At 47.0% G+C, this 15,909-nt stretch overlaps 2 protein-coding genes across 2 annotated transcripts; both read left to right on the top strand.

Annotated features, from left to right (window-relative positions):
• Nucleotides 1-4,735: 4,735 nt before the first annotated feature.
• CCL14 (C-C motif chemokine ligand 14) lies at nucleotides 4,736-7,563 on the top strand. Its single transcript, XM_081272470.1, has 3 exons — nucleotides 4,736-4,885; nucleotides 6,775-6,889; nucleotides 7,344-7,563. Exons 1-3 carry the CDS (start codon nucleotides 4,813-4,815, stop codon nucleotides 7,429-7,431), a joined length of 276 nt encoding a protein of 91 aa, XP_081128596.1. The 5' UTR covers nucleotides 4,736-4,812; the 3' UTR covers nucleotides 7,432-7,563.
• A 2,125-nt stretch (nucleotides 7,564-9,688) lies between these two features.
• Nucleotides 9,689-13,281, top strand: CCL16 (C-C motif chemokine ligand 16). The gene is made up of 3 exons (XM_081272012.1): nucleotides 9,689-9,993; nucleotides 12,480-12,600; nucleotides 13,000-13,281. The coding sequence occupies exons 1-3, from the start codon at nucleotides 9,924-9,926 to the stop codon at nucleotides 13,145-13,147; spliced, it is 339 nt and encodes a 112-aa protein (XP_081128138.1). The 5' UTR covers nucleotides 9,689-9,923; the 3' UTR covers nucleotides 13,148-13,281.
• Nucleotides 13,282-15,909: the final 2,628 nt, after the last annotated feature.

Here is a 15,909-nt window from a genome sequence, read left to right as displayed (position 1 = left end):
GGAATCCACCCAGGTGACAGTGGTGGTGGCAACAGATTCTGGAGGTGGTGGTGCCGGCACACATGTTCATGACCCAGTTCTGGAGGTCGGCACCACTAGCTTCAGTGCCCAGCAGAGGTGGCAGTATCCACACTATTGGCTCCTGGTGCATCATTTTGGCTGTGGCAATCAAGCGGGTCTCTTTAGGTCTCTATCCATTTTTCAAGCTTTCCTGACTGCTAAGAGCCACAGCCAAGTAATATGATGCATGGCATTTTTGGTTGAAAGGTGACGCCAGCTAGCCATTGAGATGATATGATTATGTTAAGATTTGCATTCATATGGATATTGGACTCCTGCTGTTCACCTCGGCCTGCTACGGGACTCCTGGAGAGTTCCCATTGGTTGGGGAAGTGCAGTAGGAGGGAATTCCGGGGGAGGAGCTTCCTCTGGGGTTCTGGGAGAACGCCGTGTGAGTGGATCGGCAATTTTCCCGGGCGCGTACTGGGCATTGGCGGCAGTTTCAAAAAATAAAGTTTGTTCCTGCTTGAGTGGCTCGTGATTTTGTGCCCAGCCAGACTGCGGCACCTGACATTTCTGGATACTACTCAAAATCTTAGGGATAAATTTCTCTTTTGCTTAAATCAACCAGAGTCATATTCTACTGCTTTGCAACAAGGAACTCCAAATGATACAAACAATATACTTTCCGAGATTTTGAGGGTCAAAACCTTTTGATAGTTCAGCTGACTATGAAAGTCCTCTTTCAAGATCATTTTCTCTCTGTAGGCAGTGCTCAATCATCTTCTCCTATATCATATAACGCCAAAATTCCAAAGCCAGCTGATTTCTTATTAACTGAATAAAAATACATCCTTAGAACTTTTAGGAAATGTCCTTTTAACTTTGAAATTCAGACATTTTACCAAAATGTATCTAAATGTGTCCTTTATTCATCATCCCTGATATTCCCTCAATTAGCTTTTTACTCTGAAGGCTTGAGCCTTATTTTAACTCAACTTTTTCCCTGTGGGTTTCTTATTTTCTTCTCTCCATTCATGCTATCGTAGGCTTCTAGAACAACTGGTGGGTATTGGATTTTGTGCATCTATCCCTTATGAGTCTTAACTTTTCTCTCATATTTTACACTTTATTCTGTGTGATAGAAATTTTCTTTTGTCTTTAGTTATGTTCTTTCTATATTTAATTTCCAAGAATTCTTTACTGACCTCAGACAGCTGACTTTTGGTGCAGATGGGGAGGGATTGGCGGGAAGTGATTGGAGATAAGGGATAAAGCACAAGTGCATTCAATTTAAACTAGTGTCCTGGGTGATTCTTCTGCAGGTGTCCTAGGACCTTGCTTAGAGACAGCACTTAAAGAGGTGTGGATAGCAGGTAGGTGGGCTAACTGGTGGACCATGCAGGGTCTTCAGAAATGCCTTGCTTTTCTCCCCATGATGCTATTCTCAGCATAAGTAGAAGTCCCTAGTTCTCTGGCTATAAATGCAAATTCTGATTATAGGAGCTCTGGTTCTGCTGGATGGGGAGGAAGGAGAAGTACATTTGCCAGGCTTTCATTGAGGTGGTCAGATTAACTTCTGGGGGATACACTGAGAGGTGGGGTGGGGCTTCTTGTGACCTGGGGAACTGCACAATTCTTGCTTGGCCCATGATCCCCTCTGGAAGACTCTCTCAGCAGATTCCTTCTTGGTTTAGAGAATTGTGCAAACCCTGCTCCCAGCTGCCCTGAAGTGGGAACTAGCCAAGTCATTCCACATAAGTTTCTTCTGCCAACACCCCTTTCTCAGGAATTCTAAAATAGATATTTATGTCACTCAAACAAATTATTATTGAGTGGCTATTTTATGTTATGCATTGTGCTACACACTAGGAAAACGATGAGAAGAAAACACATTAAATTGCTGTACTTTAAAAATACCTCAATCCATAGAGGAGCCTGTAAATGGAAATATGATATAATATTTGGGTATAAAAATTACATCTAATTCATCACTAAATCTCCAAATTATTATACAACACTGGACTAAAGAAGATTAGGCTATTTAGACTTGGAGGCAAACAGTCTGGGACTCCCCAGGCCTAAATTACATTGTCTAAGGGCTAAAGAAAACAATATAATGTGATGATCATTATTACCCAAAGTACATGTATGAGGACACGGATTGATGTGAGTATACTATATATACAACCAGAGATATGAAAAATTGAGCTCTATATATGTAATAAGAATTGTAATGTACTCTGCTGTTATATATAAATAAAATTTTTTAAAAGAAAGAAAGAAAACAATATAATGCAGCTAGAAATCTGTTACATAGATAAGGGCTTCTGAAACCTTACCAGGCATAAGAATCATTATTAAAAAACAGATTGCCCTCATATGCACAAGGCCATGAGTTCAATCCCCAGCACCACACACACCCACACACACACACACACCCGCACGCGCAGTGCACCTGTGCACACACACACACACACTGCTGGTTCCACCCTTTGAAATTTGATTCAGTAGGAATAGGAAAAGGTCAAAGAATGGCATAAAATTACATTTAAAAAAAGTGATGTAGGGGTTGGGGTTGTGGCTCAGAGGTAGAGCGCTCGCCTAGCATGCGTGAGGCACTGGGTTCAATCCTCAGCACCACACATAATAATAAAATAGAGATATTGTGTCCACCTATAACTAAAAAATAAATATTTTTTTTAAAAGTGATGTGGTCACCAACTATATTCCTTTTCCTCCTGGTCATAATGTTGTGTATTTTCAACCCATTTATCATCAGGTGGGAGTGAGGTGGTTTGATATTGGCTATAGACTGTGGTGACAGTAATTTTATATCATTTCCAGAACTGGTTCATGAAAATCTCTCAATCCTCCTCGGTCTCTCCCTTTTGGTCATAAGCTCAGAGGTCTTAGGCTGCAAATGGTGGCATCACAAGATAGAAAAAGCCCTGGTTCCTGAAGGAGCGCAGGAAACAGCTCTCCCCAACACACAGGTCTTTGCCCCCCTGCTGACCTCATGAGACCGTGACATGTGGAAAAAATAAGCCTTCATTTTGTTTAATCCCCTGGGTTGTTTAGTAGAGCAGTTAGCATATCCAGAATGATGCAGGTCAGAACTCCATAACTGCTGGAAAAATGAAGGGATTTCCTGGGCAGGTGGGCTAGACCTTCATGAAAACAAGAGTGAACATTTTCTCTTCCCAACTCATATTCTCCCCAGAAACAACTTGTTTCCTGAGATTATTCCTAATAACAACTGTTGTCATTTTTATTTGAAGAGTTAAACAGTGCAGTTACGGATGGTAACAAATAAAGAAAATTAATGATTGTCTCCACACCTAACCTTGAGAAGTCAGCCATTTCCTATACCATGCACATGAATAACCTGGTTTGATTTATTTATTCATTTTTTCTTTAAAACATACATTTATAAATCATCTCTTACATGCTAGGCTCTGCGTGAATGGAGAAAGATGAACAATGGATGTTCTCTGCCCTGATGATTCCAGGTGAAAAGAGATGAAACAGCTACGTAAACACAACAGCAAGCAGAATGGACAAAATGCCCCCCAAGAAGAGCATGGTGAGGGCCAGTAGACTGAGTCTGCAGAGTGGGATCCAAGTCACTGTGTGAACATGAGAAGTCACTGGCCCCGTCTTATCCCTGGTTTCCATTTGGTCAATGGCCAGCTTAGACTAACCTAAGGATGGCAGGTACACAGAGGACAAGCTGCACAGAGACCACACACCAGTCACAGGACTTCTTCCTGAGGACCTGGACACAGCCTCAGAATAGTTTCTAGTACAGGGCTCCCGCTCACCACTAATCGATAAAACCTGTAGCTGTCCCTGCAGTGAGCATCCTCCAAGTTTTCCACCAAGCTTCTCTGGAGCAAAAGACAGAAAGCAGGAGGAGGCGCCAAAGGGATCCCTTCCCCAAGCTCAGAAGGAGCTAAAACTAAAGCTCTTATAGAGAACCCAAGCCAGCCTGAACATTTTGGGAGAGTTTAGTTGGGGCGACTATATTTCTTTAGATCACACAGACTTCAAAGCCAGACTGAGTTTGAACGCCAGCTCTACTTATCAAGTGTCAAAGCTTGTGCTTGGCTTCTGAGCTTCAGTTTCCTCAACTGTTGTTATAAAGACTAAATTCATAATGCATTTGGGACAGTGGCTATGGTGTGCAGCCATCATTCCATAAATGAGTTATCTACTCAGCATCATAGCTCTTCTTTACACATCCTCCCCCTGTGGAGAGGGGGATGGGGATGAGGCTGGGAACTGCAGGTTCTGCTTCAGAACTTAGATGAGGGAGTCCTGGCTCTAATCAATGAAGGGAGACTCCAGACCTCAACTCACTACCCCAAATGTCCTCTGGTCTCCCGATCCTGAATCATCACGCCCCACCTGCCCTTATTAGGAGACCTGAAACTGGAATTGGGCACGGGACACATCCCAGCCTTGAGATCTTTGGCTAAGGCTGAGACAGTGCCCCAGCCCCTATCTCGTGACCCACGTCAGGGCAAGGGCTTACATCAGAGGAGTTATTCCCGCTGAGGATGGGAGGCAATTTCCTGCCTGAAATCTTGGCTCTCCATGCATCCTTCACACCACCCTCAACAAATCCTCAGGATGTGAAATCGCTGAGTCATCTGCTGCTTCCTGATTCCTTTCAAAATCTCAGTTCCCTTATTTGAAAAAAAAATATATATATATATATTTGCCTCAGTGATCATTTCTCAACACTCCCTCACCCCAGGAACCTCGGAAGCCCCCAGCAGACCAGCTCTCCTCCTGAAGAAATTCTCCATGGCCACTGTCTCCCTCCTTCTCCTCCTCCTTCTCTCTGTTGTCCTAGAGGCCAAGGTCGCATCCTCCTCACGTGAGTGCAACAACTTGTCTTCCTTCCAATCCAGTCCCTGTGGGAAAATAAGCAGAGTAAGGTGGCTGGAGAGGTGGGGTGCAGAGGGTCTGCCATCTTCTTAAACTGGTGTCTTCCTTACTCACTCCAGGACCCTTCTCCTCAAGGCCAAGAGGGAGGCCAGCCTTCCTCTCCACTCCCTCAATTCTTCTCTTTGCCAATAAGCATAAAAGCAGCCTATGGATGTTGAGGAGCAGGGTTTGGAACCTTTCAAGGCCATTTTGTCCATCAGCACCCTCCTCACCCTGAGATTTGCGCCCAGCCTATTTCTGGTGTCACCCATGCCCTGTGAGTGCAGTATTGCTTAGGTATGGACTAGAGGAGCCACGACAGTGGGGGGGGTCCTGTCCGGGCCCACCCTTTTGCAATTTAATTCTTAGGATGAGCGGCCTTATCGGAAAGCCAAAACCATTCCTTGTCCTTCCATTACCCCCAATATAGCCACAGAAGCCCCCAGAACAGAAAGCTCAGTGTAAAATCCACTGACCCAGTCCAAAGTCCTCACTTACCATGCGGGAAAATAAAATGGTCACCGTCCAAAGAAAAGGTGAAGATGAGTTAGAATTGGGGTGTCCTGACTCTACCTTGTTTCTGTTTTCAGAAACTGGAGGGGAATGTAGAAGGTTGTTGAAATAAAATTAGTTGAAAATTAATGGAGGCAAATCTGGACAGTTTGATCTCTGAAAAGTCATTTGTCAGCTCAGAGGACAAAGGTGGTAGAGTCAGAGCCCTGAGTGGGCATTAGGGACCAGGGATCCCTTAGTCCATTCCTTGGATAGTGAGGATGCTGCCTGGCATAGGGCTGGGTGCAGGACCAGACCTTTCTCTTTCCACCCAAGCATCTGCCCCGATGACCCAGTGACCTCTGATGCCACTGCAGTGCCCACTCATGTTTCTGTCCAGCTTGGGCACATCACATGCACACACCTGATTTTTCAGCTCCATGACCACAGTATGTGATTGTTCGTACAGGGCCCTTCCCACTACCCCTGGAATTCAAGTTTGAGGAGACCTCACTGTCACTCCCTTGCATCTCTTATAAGAGCTGTGAAATTTCACAGTCAAAAAATAGCTGAAGAATCAACTAATCCAGTGATTTTTAGAACTTTTAGACCATGAAACTTTTTCTCCAAGCAAAATCTTCCACAGAAGCCAGTATATAATACAGGAAAAAGGGTTCAATGAGATCCCTAGGACACCGCTCTCAAATTCAACAGTTCCCCCAATATAGCCACAGAAAGCTCAGTGTAAAATCCACCGACACAGTTCAACTACAGTGGGGGAAACAGAGAGGGAAAATGAAATGGTCACCATCCATAGAAAAGGTGAAGATGGGTTAGAATCGGGGTGTTCTGACTCCATGACCATTGTCCTCAAGAGTTTGGTGTGGACCTTCTTCCTTCTCTGCAGTCCATGGGCTTAATGGGGACAGGACAAGGGACTGGGTGGAGCTGCATCCCAGATGACATGAGCTGTGTTGGCATTTTTTCCAAGTACTCCTAGTTGGAGCATCTTTTCTGAGTAAGGAGCTCAGGTCCCATGATCTTGGGCCAGTCACTAGCCTTCCCTGTGAGTCAGTTCCTAGTCAGTGAACCCCACCTTCCTAGTGTGCTCAATGAGAAGGTGGGGTTCACTGCTTTCCAAGCCTGGAGTTGGACGTCATCAGCTGACCTTCCCATGTGGGGTGGAGGAAAGGGGCTGAAGAATGCTAAGGAGAGGGAGAAGAGATGAGTTTCTCCAAAGCCCTCGCTCCAAGTTCTGCGGGGCTATCTCCTCCCTCCTTGCAGGAATAGCAGCAATCCATCCTTGACAGAGTCTTCGCCTCAGCCTGCCCCTTGCTTTCTCCTCAGGAGGACCTTACAACCCCTCAGAGTGCTGCTTCACCTATGTTTCCCACGCACTCCCGCGTCATCGGATTATAGGTTATTATGAGACCAGCAGCGAGTGTCCCAAGTCCGGAATTGTGTAGGTGGCAACGACACACCACACTGGGGGAGGGGGAGCTAGCAGGGCCTGGGGAGAGGGGCTGGAGAGGACATGGAACAGGACTCCTACAATGCCTCCCAGGTGCGTCCACACAGGGAGAGGCAGCCAGAGGGCACACCGGGGACTTCAGTGACTGAAACCTGCTGAGAGAGCCACCTGAATGCTGGCCCCTTGATGGGGAGGCATCAGGAGAAAAGAGGAGGCACAAGATCACTTCGGGGGGTGGGGGGAGAGGGGGACACAGAGCCTACACGTGCTGGAGCCCCAGGGGCTGAAGAGCATGTCTCTGCAGAGAACCAGGCCCCTGGCCGCTGCTAACACAGGAAGGGGAGATGGGATTGGCCTAGCAGGGACTTGGGAGGCAGAGAGGATGGGCTTTCTCCTTGGCCACTGGACCCCTTGGTTTGTAATCCTTCTCCCTATTGTTCCACAGCTTCATCACCAAAAAGGGGCACCCCATCTGTGCCAACCCGAAGGATGAGTGGGTCCAGGACTATATCAAGGACCTGGAGGAGAGCTAAGTGATCCAGAAGCGCTGGAGAAGGGCTCAGCTCAGTCGGAAAGAAAAGAAGAGGCCAAGGCCCCTCCACCCCAACCTTCCCCACCCACCCCTGGGAGCTGCCCTGCCTTGAATTAAAGACCCCTCATGCCTTGCCCTGCCCTCGTTCATTTCTACTGAATTGTCCATTGGCAGGAGACTGGTGAGAACAGTGAGCTGAGCCGGGTGTGGCACCTCAGCATCAAGTCTCACTGTGCACAAGTTTTGCCAGAGTCCAGAAAACAGGTCCAGACTGTGAGTGGGGTAGTGGGAAGCTGAGCAGAAAGCAAGAGAGAAACACAGGGTGAAGCCACCTCCTCACACACCTCCTGTGTGCCAGGGGTAACACGCACTATGTTGTCAGTGCTTACCACAGTCGAGTCACCCTTCTAAGCCACCTGTTGGCACCATCTCATTTAAGCTTCACAACAAGTACAGAAGCTAAGACTCACTACCCGATCTTCATGAAGCCCTCTCCTTAATAGTCAGACTCCAGAGTGCGCGCGCGCGCGTGTGTGTGTGTGTGTGTGTGTGTGTGTGCATGTTTTTCTTTGCTGCTGACTGGGATAGAAATGAGTCATTCACATTTATACAGTTCCTCCCTCTTCACTTACATATACCAGTTTATACTGTTTGCTTTACTCCGTTTTGTATCCCCCACAGGGCCAAGCAGAAAGCCTGGCCCATGTCAGGTGCTCATCAAATGAATGGATGAACGGATGCATCATGGATGGATGGAAGGAAGGAAGGAAGGACAAAATGAGACAGGAATCAAGAGATCTGTGCCCCAAGAATAGGCTCCTAAATTTATCTTCAGGGTTAAGGAGGAAATTCGTGTACTTGGAGGAAGAGCGTGCCTGGTGTAGGGACCATGACCACCCTGCCCTAGCCGGCAGCCTTTCACAGACAAAGGTGTGTGGCAAAAGGGTGTGTGGGCAAAAGCAGCAACCAGCAGGGGCAGTGGGCTAAAGGCACACCCAGGCTTCCTCAGACCCACTCACTTCCAATGAACAGAGGTCAGGGAGCACCTCACAGACCCTCCTTCCCTCTCCTAGGAAGATGTCACAGTTTTACCACCACTGACTGCCTGGGACCCACCAAGACTCATTGCATTAGATGTTCTCCTATTTGGAAGCAGTCACAGCAATAGCAGGCGCCCCCAGGAGCTGCACATTGCCTATGGGGCCCTGCCTCCTGCTGCCCTCAACTCCTGACTCTTCCCTCGGCCTCTGAAGCTTGCAGTCCATTAGCAGTAAAATCCCCTGCATCTTCTTTCTCCTTACAGACTGCTGCCATAACCTGGGACCAGGTCTTGAGGCAATGGAAAGAGAGAGACCCTGTGGGGCAAATTCAGCCAGAGCCCAGGATTGATGGGGGTGGGGAGCAGGTCCCAGTGAACTCAGGACCACGGAAACTGCCTGTCAGGTTCACGGCGTAGGAATGCCTCTGCTGGTCACAATTGGCCACGGTGGCAGGGTTCGGTGAAACTGTATTTGGAAAACCCAGACTGCTGCTGCACCTAAAAACCACTCCGGAGGGCTGGGGTTGTAGCTCAGTGGCAGAGTGCTTGCCTAGCATGTGTGAGGCACTGGGTTCAAATCTCAGCACCGCATATAAATAGTAAATGAATAAAATAAAGGTCCATCAACAACTAAATTTTATATATATATATATATATATATATATATATATATATAATCTTTTTTAAAAAAGAAAAACACTCCAGAGTCTAAGGTCCAAAGAGATAAGTAAGAACTCGGACAAACCAAGCACCTCAACAACAAATGGGGACCCAGGCATCAGGCTTACTGTTTTATCAGAGTATTAGTAGCATAGACAAGAAAGAGTCTGAGCTCAATCAGGTGTCCTCAGACTGGGGATGGGGGCCCTCCCTCTCAGAGGCCACTAGAGTCTCAGTCAGCCTCTCTCTAGTCCTGCATTATGCTCACCCTCCCAAACACCAGTCACCAGAGGCAAACTGGGACTGCTCTACCCCGCCTCCTTCCTCAACACAGAGATGGTGGTAGGTAACACTGTGAAAGCAAAGAGATCTGGTTCTCGGTACTGCTGGCCTATTCACCTCCAACCCTTGCGACCTCCCGTCTCTAAGAGCCCTTGCGACCTCCCGTCTCTAAGAGCCCTTGCGACCTCCCGTCTCTAAGAGCCAGCGGCCTTGGAGTAGTGATCACTTCTTCACTATTGAGAGGATTACGTAGAACAGGGCATGCAAAGTGGCGGGCAGCGGTCTCTGGCCACACAGTCCTCCAATCATCCCCTCACGTGAATTCAAATCCTGCCAACTCAGCAGCTCCCGCCCATCCTCCACTGCCAAAACAGAGGCAGCTGTTTCTCCTCCTCCACCCCCTCTGAAGTGGTCAGAGTCCAGAAGGCTGAGCAGTGGGAGCACAGACCAGCAGCAGCAAGGTGGACCCCTCCACTCAGCAGTCTCCTAGAGCTGTACTGCCCTGCTGAGAGATGAAGGTCTCTGTGGCTGCCCTCCTTCTCCTCATCCTCGCCACCACATCGGCTTCTTACTTCCAGCCAAGTGAGTCCTTTGGTCCTGGTAAGGCAGGGATGAGAAAGGGGAACAGGTGGCAGGCGGAGAGGGGATACCAACAGTGCTGTCAGCTCTCTGACCACACCAGCCCCAGGGCCGCTCCCAGCCTTCGCCCCAGCTACAGGTCTCAATTCCTCCCCTGTGTAAGTAGAGTTGGGCTTGATCTAGAACCTTCTGGGGATGGGCAGGTCTAGGAAATTGAGTTTCGGTTTCCTGAGGAGTCTGCAGGAGTCTCAGGGAGAGGAGAGTAAGAAGTAGAGGAGAACGCAGTGCAGTAAATAAGTGTGGCAAGTGAAATGAGGGTGAGGAACGTAGAAGCCATCACTTGGGTCCAAGCCCAGGAGTGGGGAGTCTGAACTAGACACCCCCCCTTCCGTGCAGCGGCTGCCATGGATTACTAGAACTACCAGATAAACAAAATGAGTCTCCATGGGATGGTCAAGTATGCTATTTGGAGATCTGTGCCCCCCTTTCTCACTCCTATCCCACCAAAGACCAAAGAGAGAAGCATTGAAAGGTTTGGGATCTCAAGAGAGGGGGAATTGGGACCTATTTGCCCACTCCCTATCCCCTGCCTCTGCCATTATTTATGAGGACTAGTGACAAAAAAAAAAAAAAAAAAAAAAGCACAAAGACACTCAGCCCTTCTATGTAGACACCTTGGGTGGCCCCAGCCCATCTTTTCTCCCAAAGTTTGTGGTCTGGCCTGGCTGGGCCTGCATCAACACAGGAGCAAAGGTCAAGTGCATCATGCAATCTGTCCACATACTCTCAGGGTGACTGACCTTGGTTTTTGTAAACTCTATTTTGAGAACCAGGGACAGGAACATCACTTATAAAAGAACTGTACACAGAGTCACTTATGGAGGAACTGTGTGTGTCTGGTGGGTGGGAAGGGACAACCATGTCCTCTGGGAAGGTCAGTCAGGCCTTGGGTTCAGATCTCAAAGAAAATAGCCCTCTTGAAACATGGATCAGCCAGAGGGCGCTCTTGAGATATCCCAAAGTTTGTCACTGGTTGGAAACACAGGGTCAGACTACACAGAAGGACTTACTGGCACTCTGCGGGTTTGGGGGATGGGAGTGTCTCTGGCCTGACTTCCTGGGTCGTATCTCCAACTGGCAAGTAGTCAGGGGAGCTCAAGAGAGCACTAACCTATCAAGTCCAACATCCTGCAAACCTCAGAGAGAAGGAAAACAGCTGTTTCCAAACAAGAAGAATGGCCATTACTACCATTTGTTCTCAATGATATTCTAAGGAGCACCAACTGAGCTTTCTGTGGCCGGGCTGGATCAGACATCTTCTCAACTATTCTCACGGTGATCTTTTTAAGTATCTTTTATCCCCATTTAATGGATGAGGAAACTGAAACCTAGAGCGATTAAGAAAACTACACATAGCTGAGATATGATGGTCCCCACCTGTAATCCCAGCAATTCAGGAGGTTGAGAAAAGAGGATCACAAGTTCTAGACCAGCCTCAGCAACTTAGTGAGACCCTGTCTCAAAATAAAATTTTAAAAAGATCTCAGTAATAGAGCACCCTTGGGTTGAATCCCTAATATTACAGAGAGAGAGAGAGAGAGAGAGAGAGAGAGAGAGAGAGAGAGAGAAAATTGCTCATGATTCAAATCATTTATTCAAGATTCTGATCCCAGCTGACTCTGAGGCCTGAATCATACACTTTTTCCTCTTGGTCATGGCTCCTCTTTCACCCTCTTCCCTACCTCAGCAGCTCTAATGCCTCCAGGTTGGAGCCCAGATTTCACCATGATTTGGTCAATGTGTGTCCCATCCCTCTCCCTCCCTTTCATCTCCTCCTCATCCTTCCTCCTCCCCCTCCTCTCCCTCCAGAGACCCCAAACTGCTCAGCGATAGCTAGATCCACTGAGTGAGCTTCCCCCAACCTCAGGCCTCTTTCTTTCTTCCACATCCTACAAACCCTTTGCCTGTATAGATCCTACTCATCTTTTGAAAACCAATCCAAGCACCCACCTCCTGCTTTAGGACTTCCTCAACCACCAAGATTGGGCTCAGTCCCCCTCATTCTGTTTCCACAGCACCTTGTCCCGAAGTCTGTTTGGCCCTGGACCACATTCTATGGCAGTGTTTAATGTTTCACTTTCTTTTTATCCTGGCTTGTGGTGGCCTTGTCCTTTCACCCCCCATAAAGACATAAGCTCAATACATATTTGCCAAATTGAATCACAAGTAAACAAGAGTGAGCCAGTTTCATTAGCAAAGATGAGTCTCTGCACCATTTGTATTTAGATGACACTCAGTTCAGAGACTGAAGGCTTCCCGTATGTGTCCTTGGAGGGTTTCATTTTTTTCTCTTTCCCTATCACCCATCAAGCTGCAAACAGGTGGCTTTGCCATCAGAGGAGTGGCATGCGATCCATGGGAGATGGAGGTAAGCAGCCTTGGTCTCCCTCTTGATCTCACTGGCTCAACTTGCAATGTGATTCCTTCAGGACACCCTGAGGGGTTGAACATTCAAGCCTCCTGCTGCGTGAAATACTATGAGAAAACACTGCCACAGAAACTGGTGAAAGGATACAGAGAGGCCCTCACCTGTCACCTGCCAGCAATCATGTAAGCACTTGCCTGCCAAGACATCTGTGGAAATGGGAGGGAAACCCTGGGGCAGGAATGGGCTGCATAAGACCAAGAGGTCTCCATGCAGTGGAGTAGGGAGTGGCCAAGGGTTTGGGCTTTGAATCTCAGGGACCAGGGTTTAATTCCTGATCTCGCCACTTATACCTGTGTTTTCAGTCAATGGCAGCCATTGTGAAACCTGAGCCTGAATGTCTAGGTTGAATGGGGAAGGGACTAAGAGAGGGGAGGATGGAGACTAGAGAGGTCTGAGGGAACCCAGATAGGGGAGCTGAAGGGAGACTATAGGGGACATGAGCCGTGAGAGTTGGAGGGGGCATGCAGACTGGTCCCCCTTTCTTGCTCCACAGCCCATGACATCTAACTCTGCCTCCACAGCTTTGTCACCAAGAAGAACCGAGAAGTATGTGCCAACCCCAACGACAGTTGGGTCCAAGACTACATCAAGGATCCCCAAATACCTTTGCTGCCTCCCAAGAACTCGGCCTCAGTTAAAATCATCAGAACAGAAAAAGGCCAGCCCTAGTTTGGCTCCCCATGATGATAAGGCCTCCATGCAAGCCCAGGTCTGTGGAGGAAGGAGCCCTAAGGTCTGAGGTAGCACAGTCATAAAGACACAGGTCAATGATCAAAATAAAAGTATTTTGAATGTTGTCTCAACCTTGGGAGGAAATGTCAAAGTTAAGGGCAGGGAAAGATATATTCTCAATTCAGAAAAGAAAAAAAAAAAAACTCTTTCACCTTCTTCTCATGCTCTGCATCCCATTTCTCACCTTACACTTATATACCAGGTGTTCTAAATATTCCAGTTTCCAACCAACCAAACCATGTCTAGTCTCTGAATCTTGGCCCATTAACCCCATAGAACTCTTGATTTTTCCTGTTTATCTTATCCCTTTCCTGGATCTATTTTTTCTCCCATTCCTTTTTTTTTTTCCAAAACATAATTTGGTGGTGGGGATCGGGGAGCCCAGGGCAGAAATATCCATGTTAATCACGTTTTAACCTGTAACAGAGACATTGCTGCATCCCCACCCCCACGTTTGGTCTTCCTCAAAGTGCCATGCAAAGGATACCAGACTCAACAGCAGAGGCGTGCTCCTGTAGCTTCCATACTAAATTATGTAAGGCAGAGAAAGGATATTAGGTTAGGCTGGGGGTAAACTCTCAATCCAGATCTCAAGCTTGCAAATAAATAAAGTGTCCTTAATTGCCAATTTGGTTCTTAATTTTCTGCCTTTTCCCTGAGAGCATAAAAGAAACTCAGTAGTCTTCCCGCCCCCTTCCCCGCCCCAGCCTTTTCTACATTGCCTTAATAATTTTGTCAAGGTTGGGCACTAGAGAGTTAGGTAGCACTAAGGACAGGAACATAGAGATATCCCCTGCTCTCTACTCCTCTCTCTCCAGCTCAAAAGCAGGGAGCTGAATTCAACAGAATCCAACATTTTCAAAAAAAAAATGCTGTTGAGTGGACAAAACAAAATCTGGCAATTAAAGTTAGATGACTACTAGAAACAAACTGGTGAAAACTGGCTCATGAATTGGATTCTGGTGAACTGACTCTTTACTGCCCCCAGTGGCCATGTTGGTAATACATGAGCCTGCCTCTGCCCCATGGCACCTGACTCTTTCTCAGAGAGACTGGAAATTTGAACCTGAGAAACAGACTACTTGCGTCTGGCAGCAGAGGTGAAATTCTGGCAGTGTCCCAAAGGAAGAGACCTATGAACTTCTACCCTGAAGTTCCTGACGCTGCTCTGCTTCCTGCCCTTCTCCAAGATGAGAGGTTTGGCTAGTCTTTCAGTTCCATGAGGTACCCCAGCACCCTCACCAGCAATCTGTATACGGGGTAAAAATGGGAGTTCATAACCCACTTGAATCAATCTGTGAAATATGGTATATTAAGAACTATGTAATGTTTTGAACAACCAACAATAAAATATTATTAAAAAAAAAAAGAAAATATTAAAGAATAAAACTTTTCAAACTTTATGAAAAAAAAAAAAATGTTGAAGGGCCACAGTGGCCCTTAGCACCCCTGGAGTAACCTTCACTGGTTTAGATCAGTTCTGGGATGTGTGTTCATGTGTGCATTAAAAAATACATTAATATAAAATGTATCACTTTAATCATTTTAAGCATAGAGTATACTCACGTTGTTGTTTAGTCATTACCGCTTCCACCTCCAGAACCTTCTCATTATCCCAGACTGAAGTTCTGTGCCGATTGCCTATCAACTCCCCATTCTCCCCTCCCTCACCATTGTTCTATTTTTCTGTCACTATTAAGTTGACTACTCTAGGTTGTTCATTTAAGTGGGATCATACAGTGTTCGTCCTTTAGTGACTGACTTACTTCCCTGAACGTACTGTCTTCTAAGCTCATCCATGCTGTAATATGTCAGAACCTCATTCTTTTTAAGGCTGAGCAATATTCCTATGGTTCATATACCCTATATTTTATTTGTTTTATCACCCATCAGTGGACCTGTGGTATCCCCCCTTTTCTTTCTGCCAGCCAGAGTTAGCAGATCTTGGTTTCTGTTCCTTGCATCAAAAACAACCTGAGTGTGTACAATGACCCATCAATCACCACTATCTTAAGAAGGAGCTCAGAGGCAGGTGAGGAATCTACCCCACATGCTGGCTACCATTTGTTCTCCACAGGAGGTGAGTGCTACCTATTTTTGTCCTTCCCTGGACTGTGAGCTCCTGCTCAGTGTTCCAGGAATTCTGTCTGCACTCCTTGCTAACAGAGCTCAAGTGCTACAGCTAAATATGATCAATGCCCCCCTTCAAGAGCTCACAGTCTGAGGTTCAAGGAATCACTAACCCACACAACGTAGTCAGGCCTGTAACTTTGCTTGCAGAGGCCCGAGTAGACATGAGTTGGGGGTGGGGGGAGTGACAAGGGCCTAATTGACACAGGAGGCCGAGTAGACATGAGTTGGGGGTGGGGGGAGTGACAAGGGCCTAATTGACACAGGAGGCCGGACGACAACAGAGGGCACACCCAAGGCAAGAGGAAGTTTCAAAGTCCTTAGCCAGCACCAGGGTCAAAGGCAGGGAACTAGGATTCAAAGTCTTAAAGGACAGGAATGGGCTGAAAACAGGAAGCACAGGGCCCTGATTCTGTCAGGTTGGAAATTAAATGTCATTATCTTTTTTTTTATCCTGTTCATTAGAGAAGTTCAAGGTTGAGCTGTCAGTATAAAAATCTGAGTATTTATATATACAAAAGCAAATCCCCACCCAGCACATAACATATATCTTGACAAAAAATGGCTAG

The sequence above is a fragment of the Spermophilus citellus genome (genome assembly GCF_964194105.1).
Source record: "Spermophilus citellus genome assembly, chromosome: 17".
NCBI lineage: Eukaryota > Metazoa > Chordata > Mammalia > Rodentia > Sciuridae > Spermophilus > Spermophilus citellus.
The sequence above is the reverse complement of the archived record's forward strand: the minus strand, read 5'-3'. Positions and strand labels throughout refer to the sequence as shown.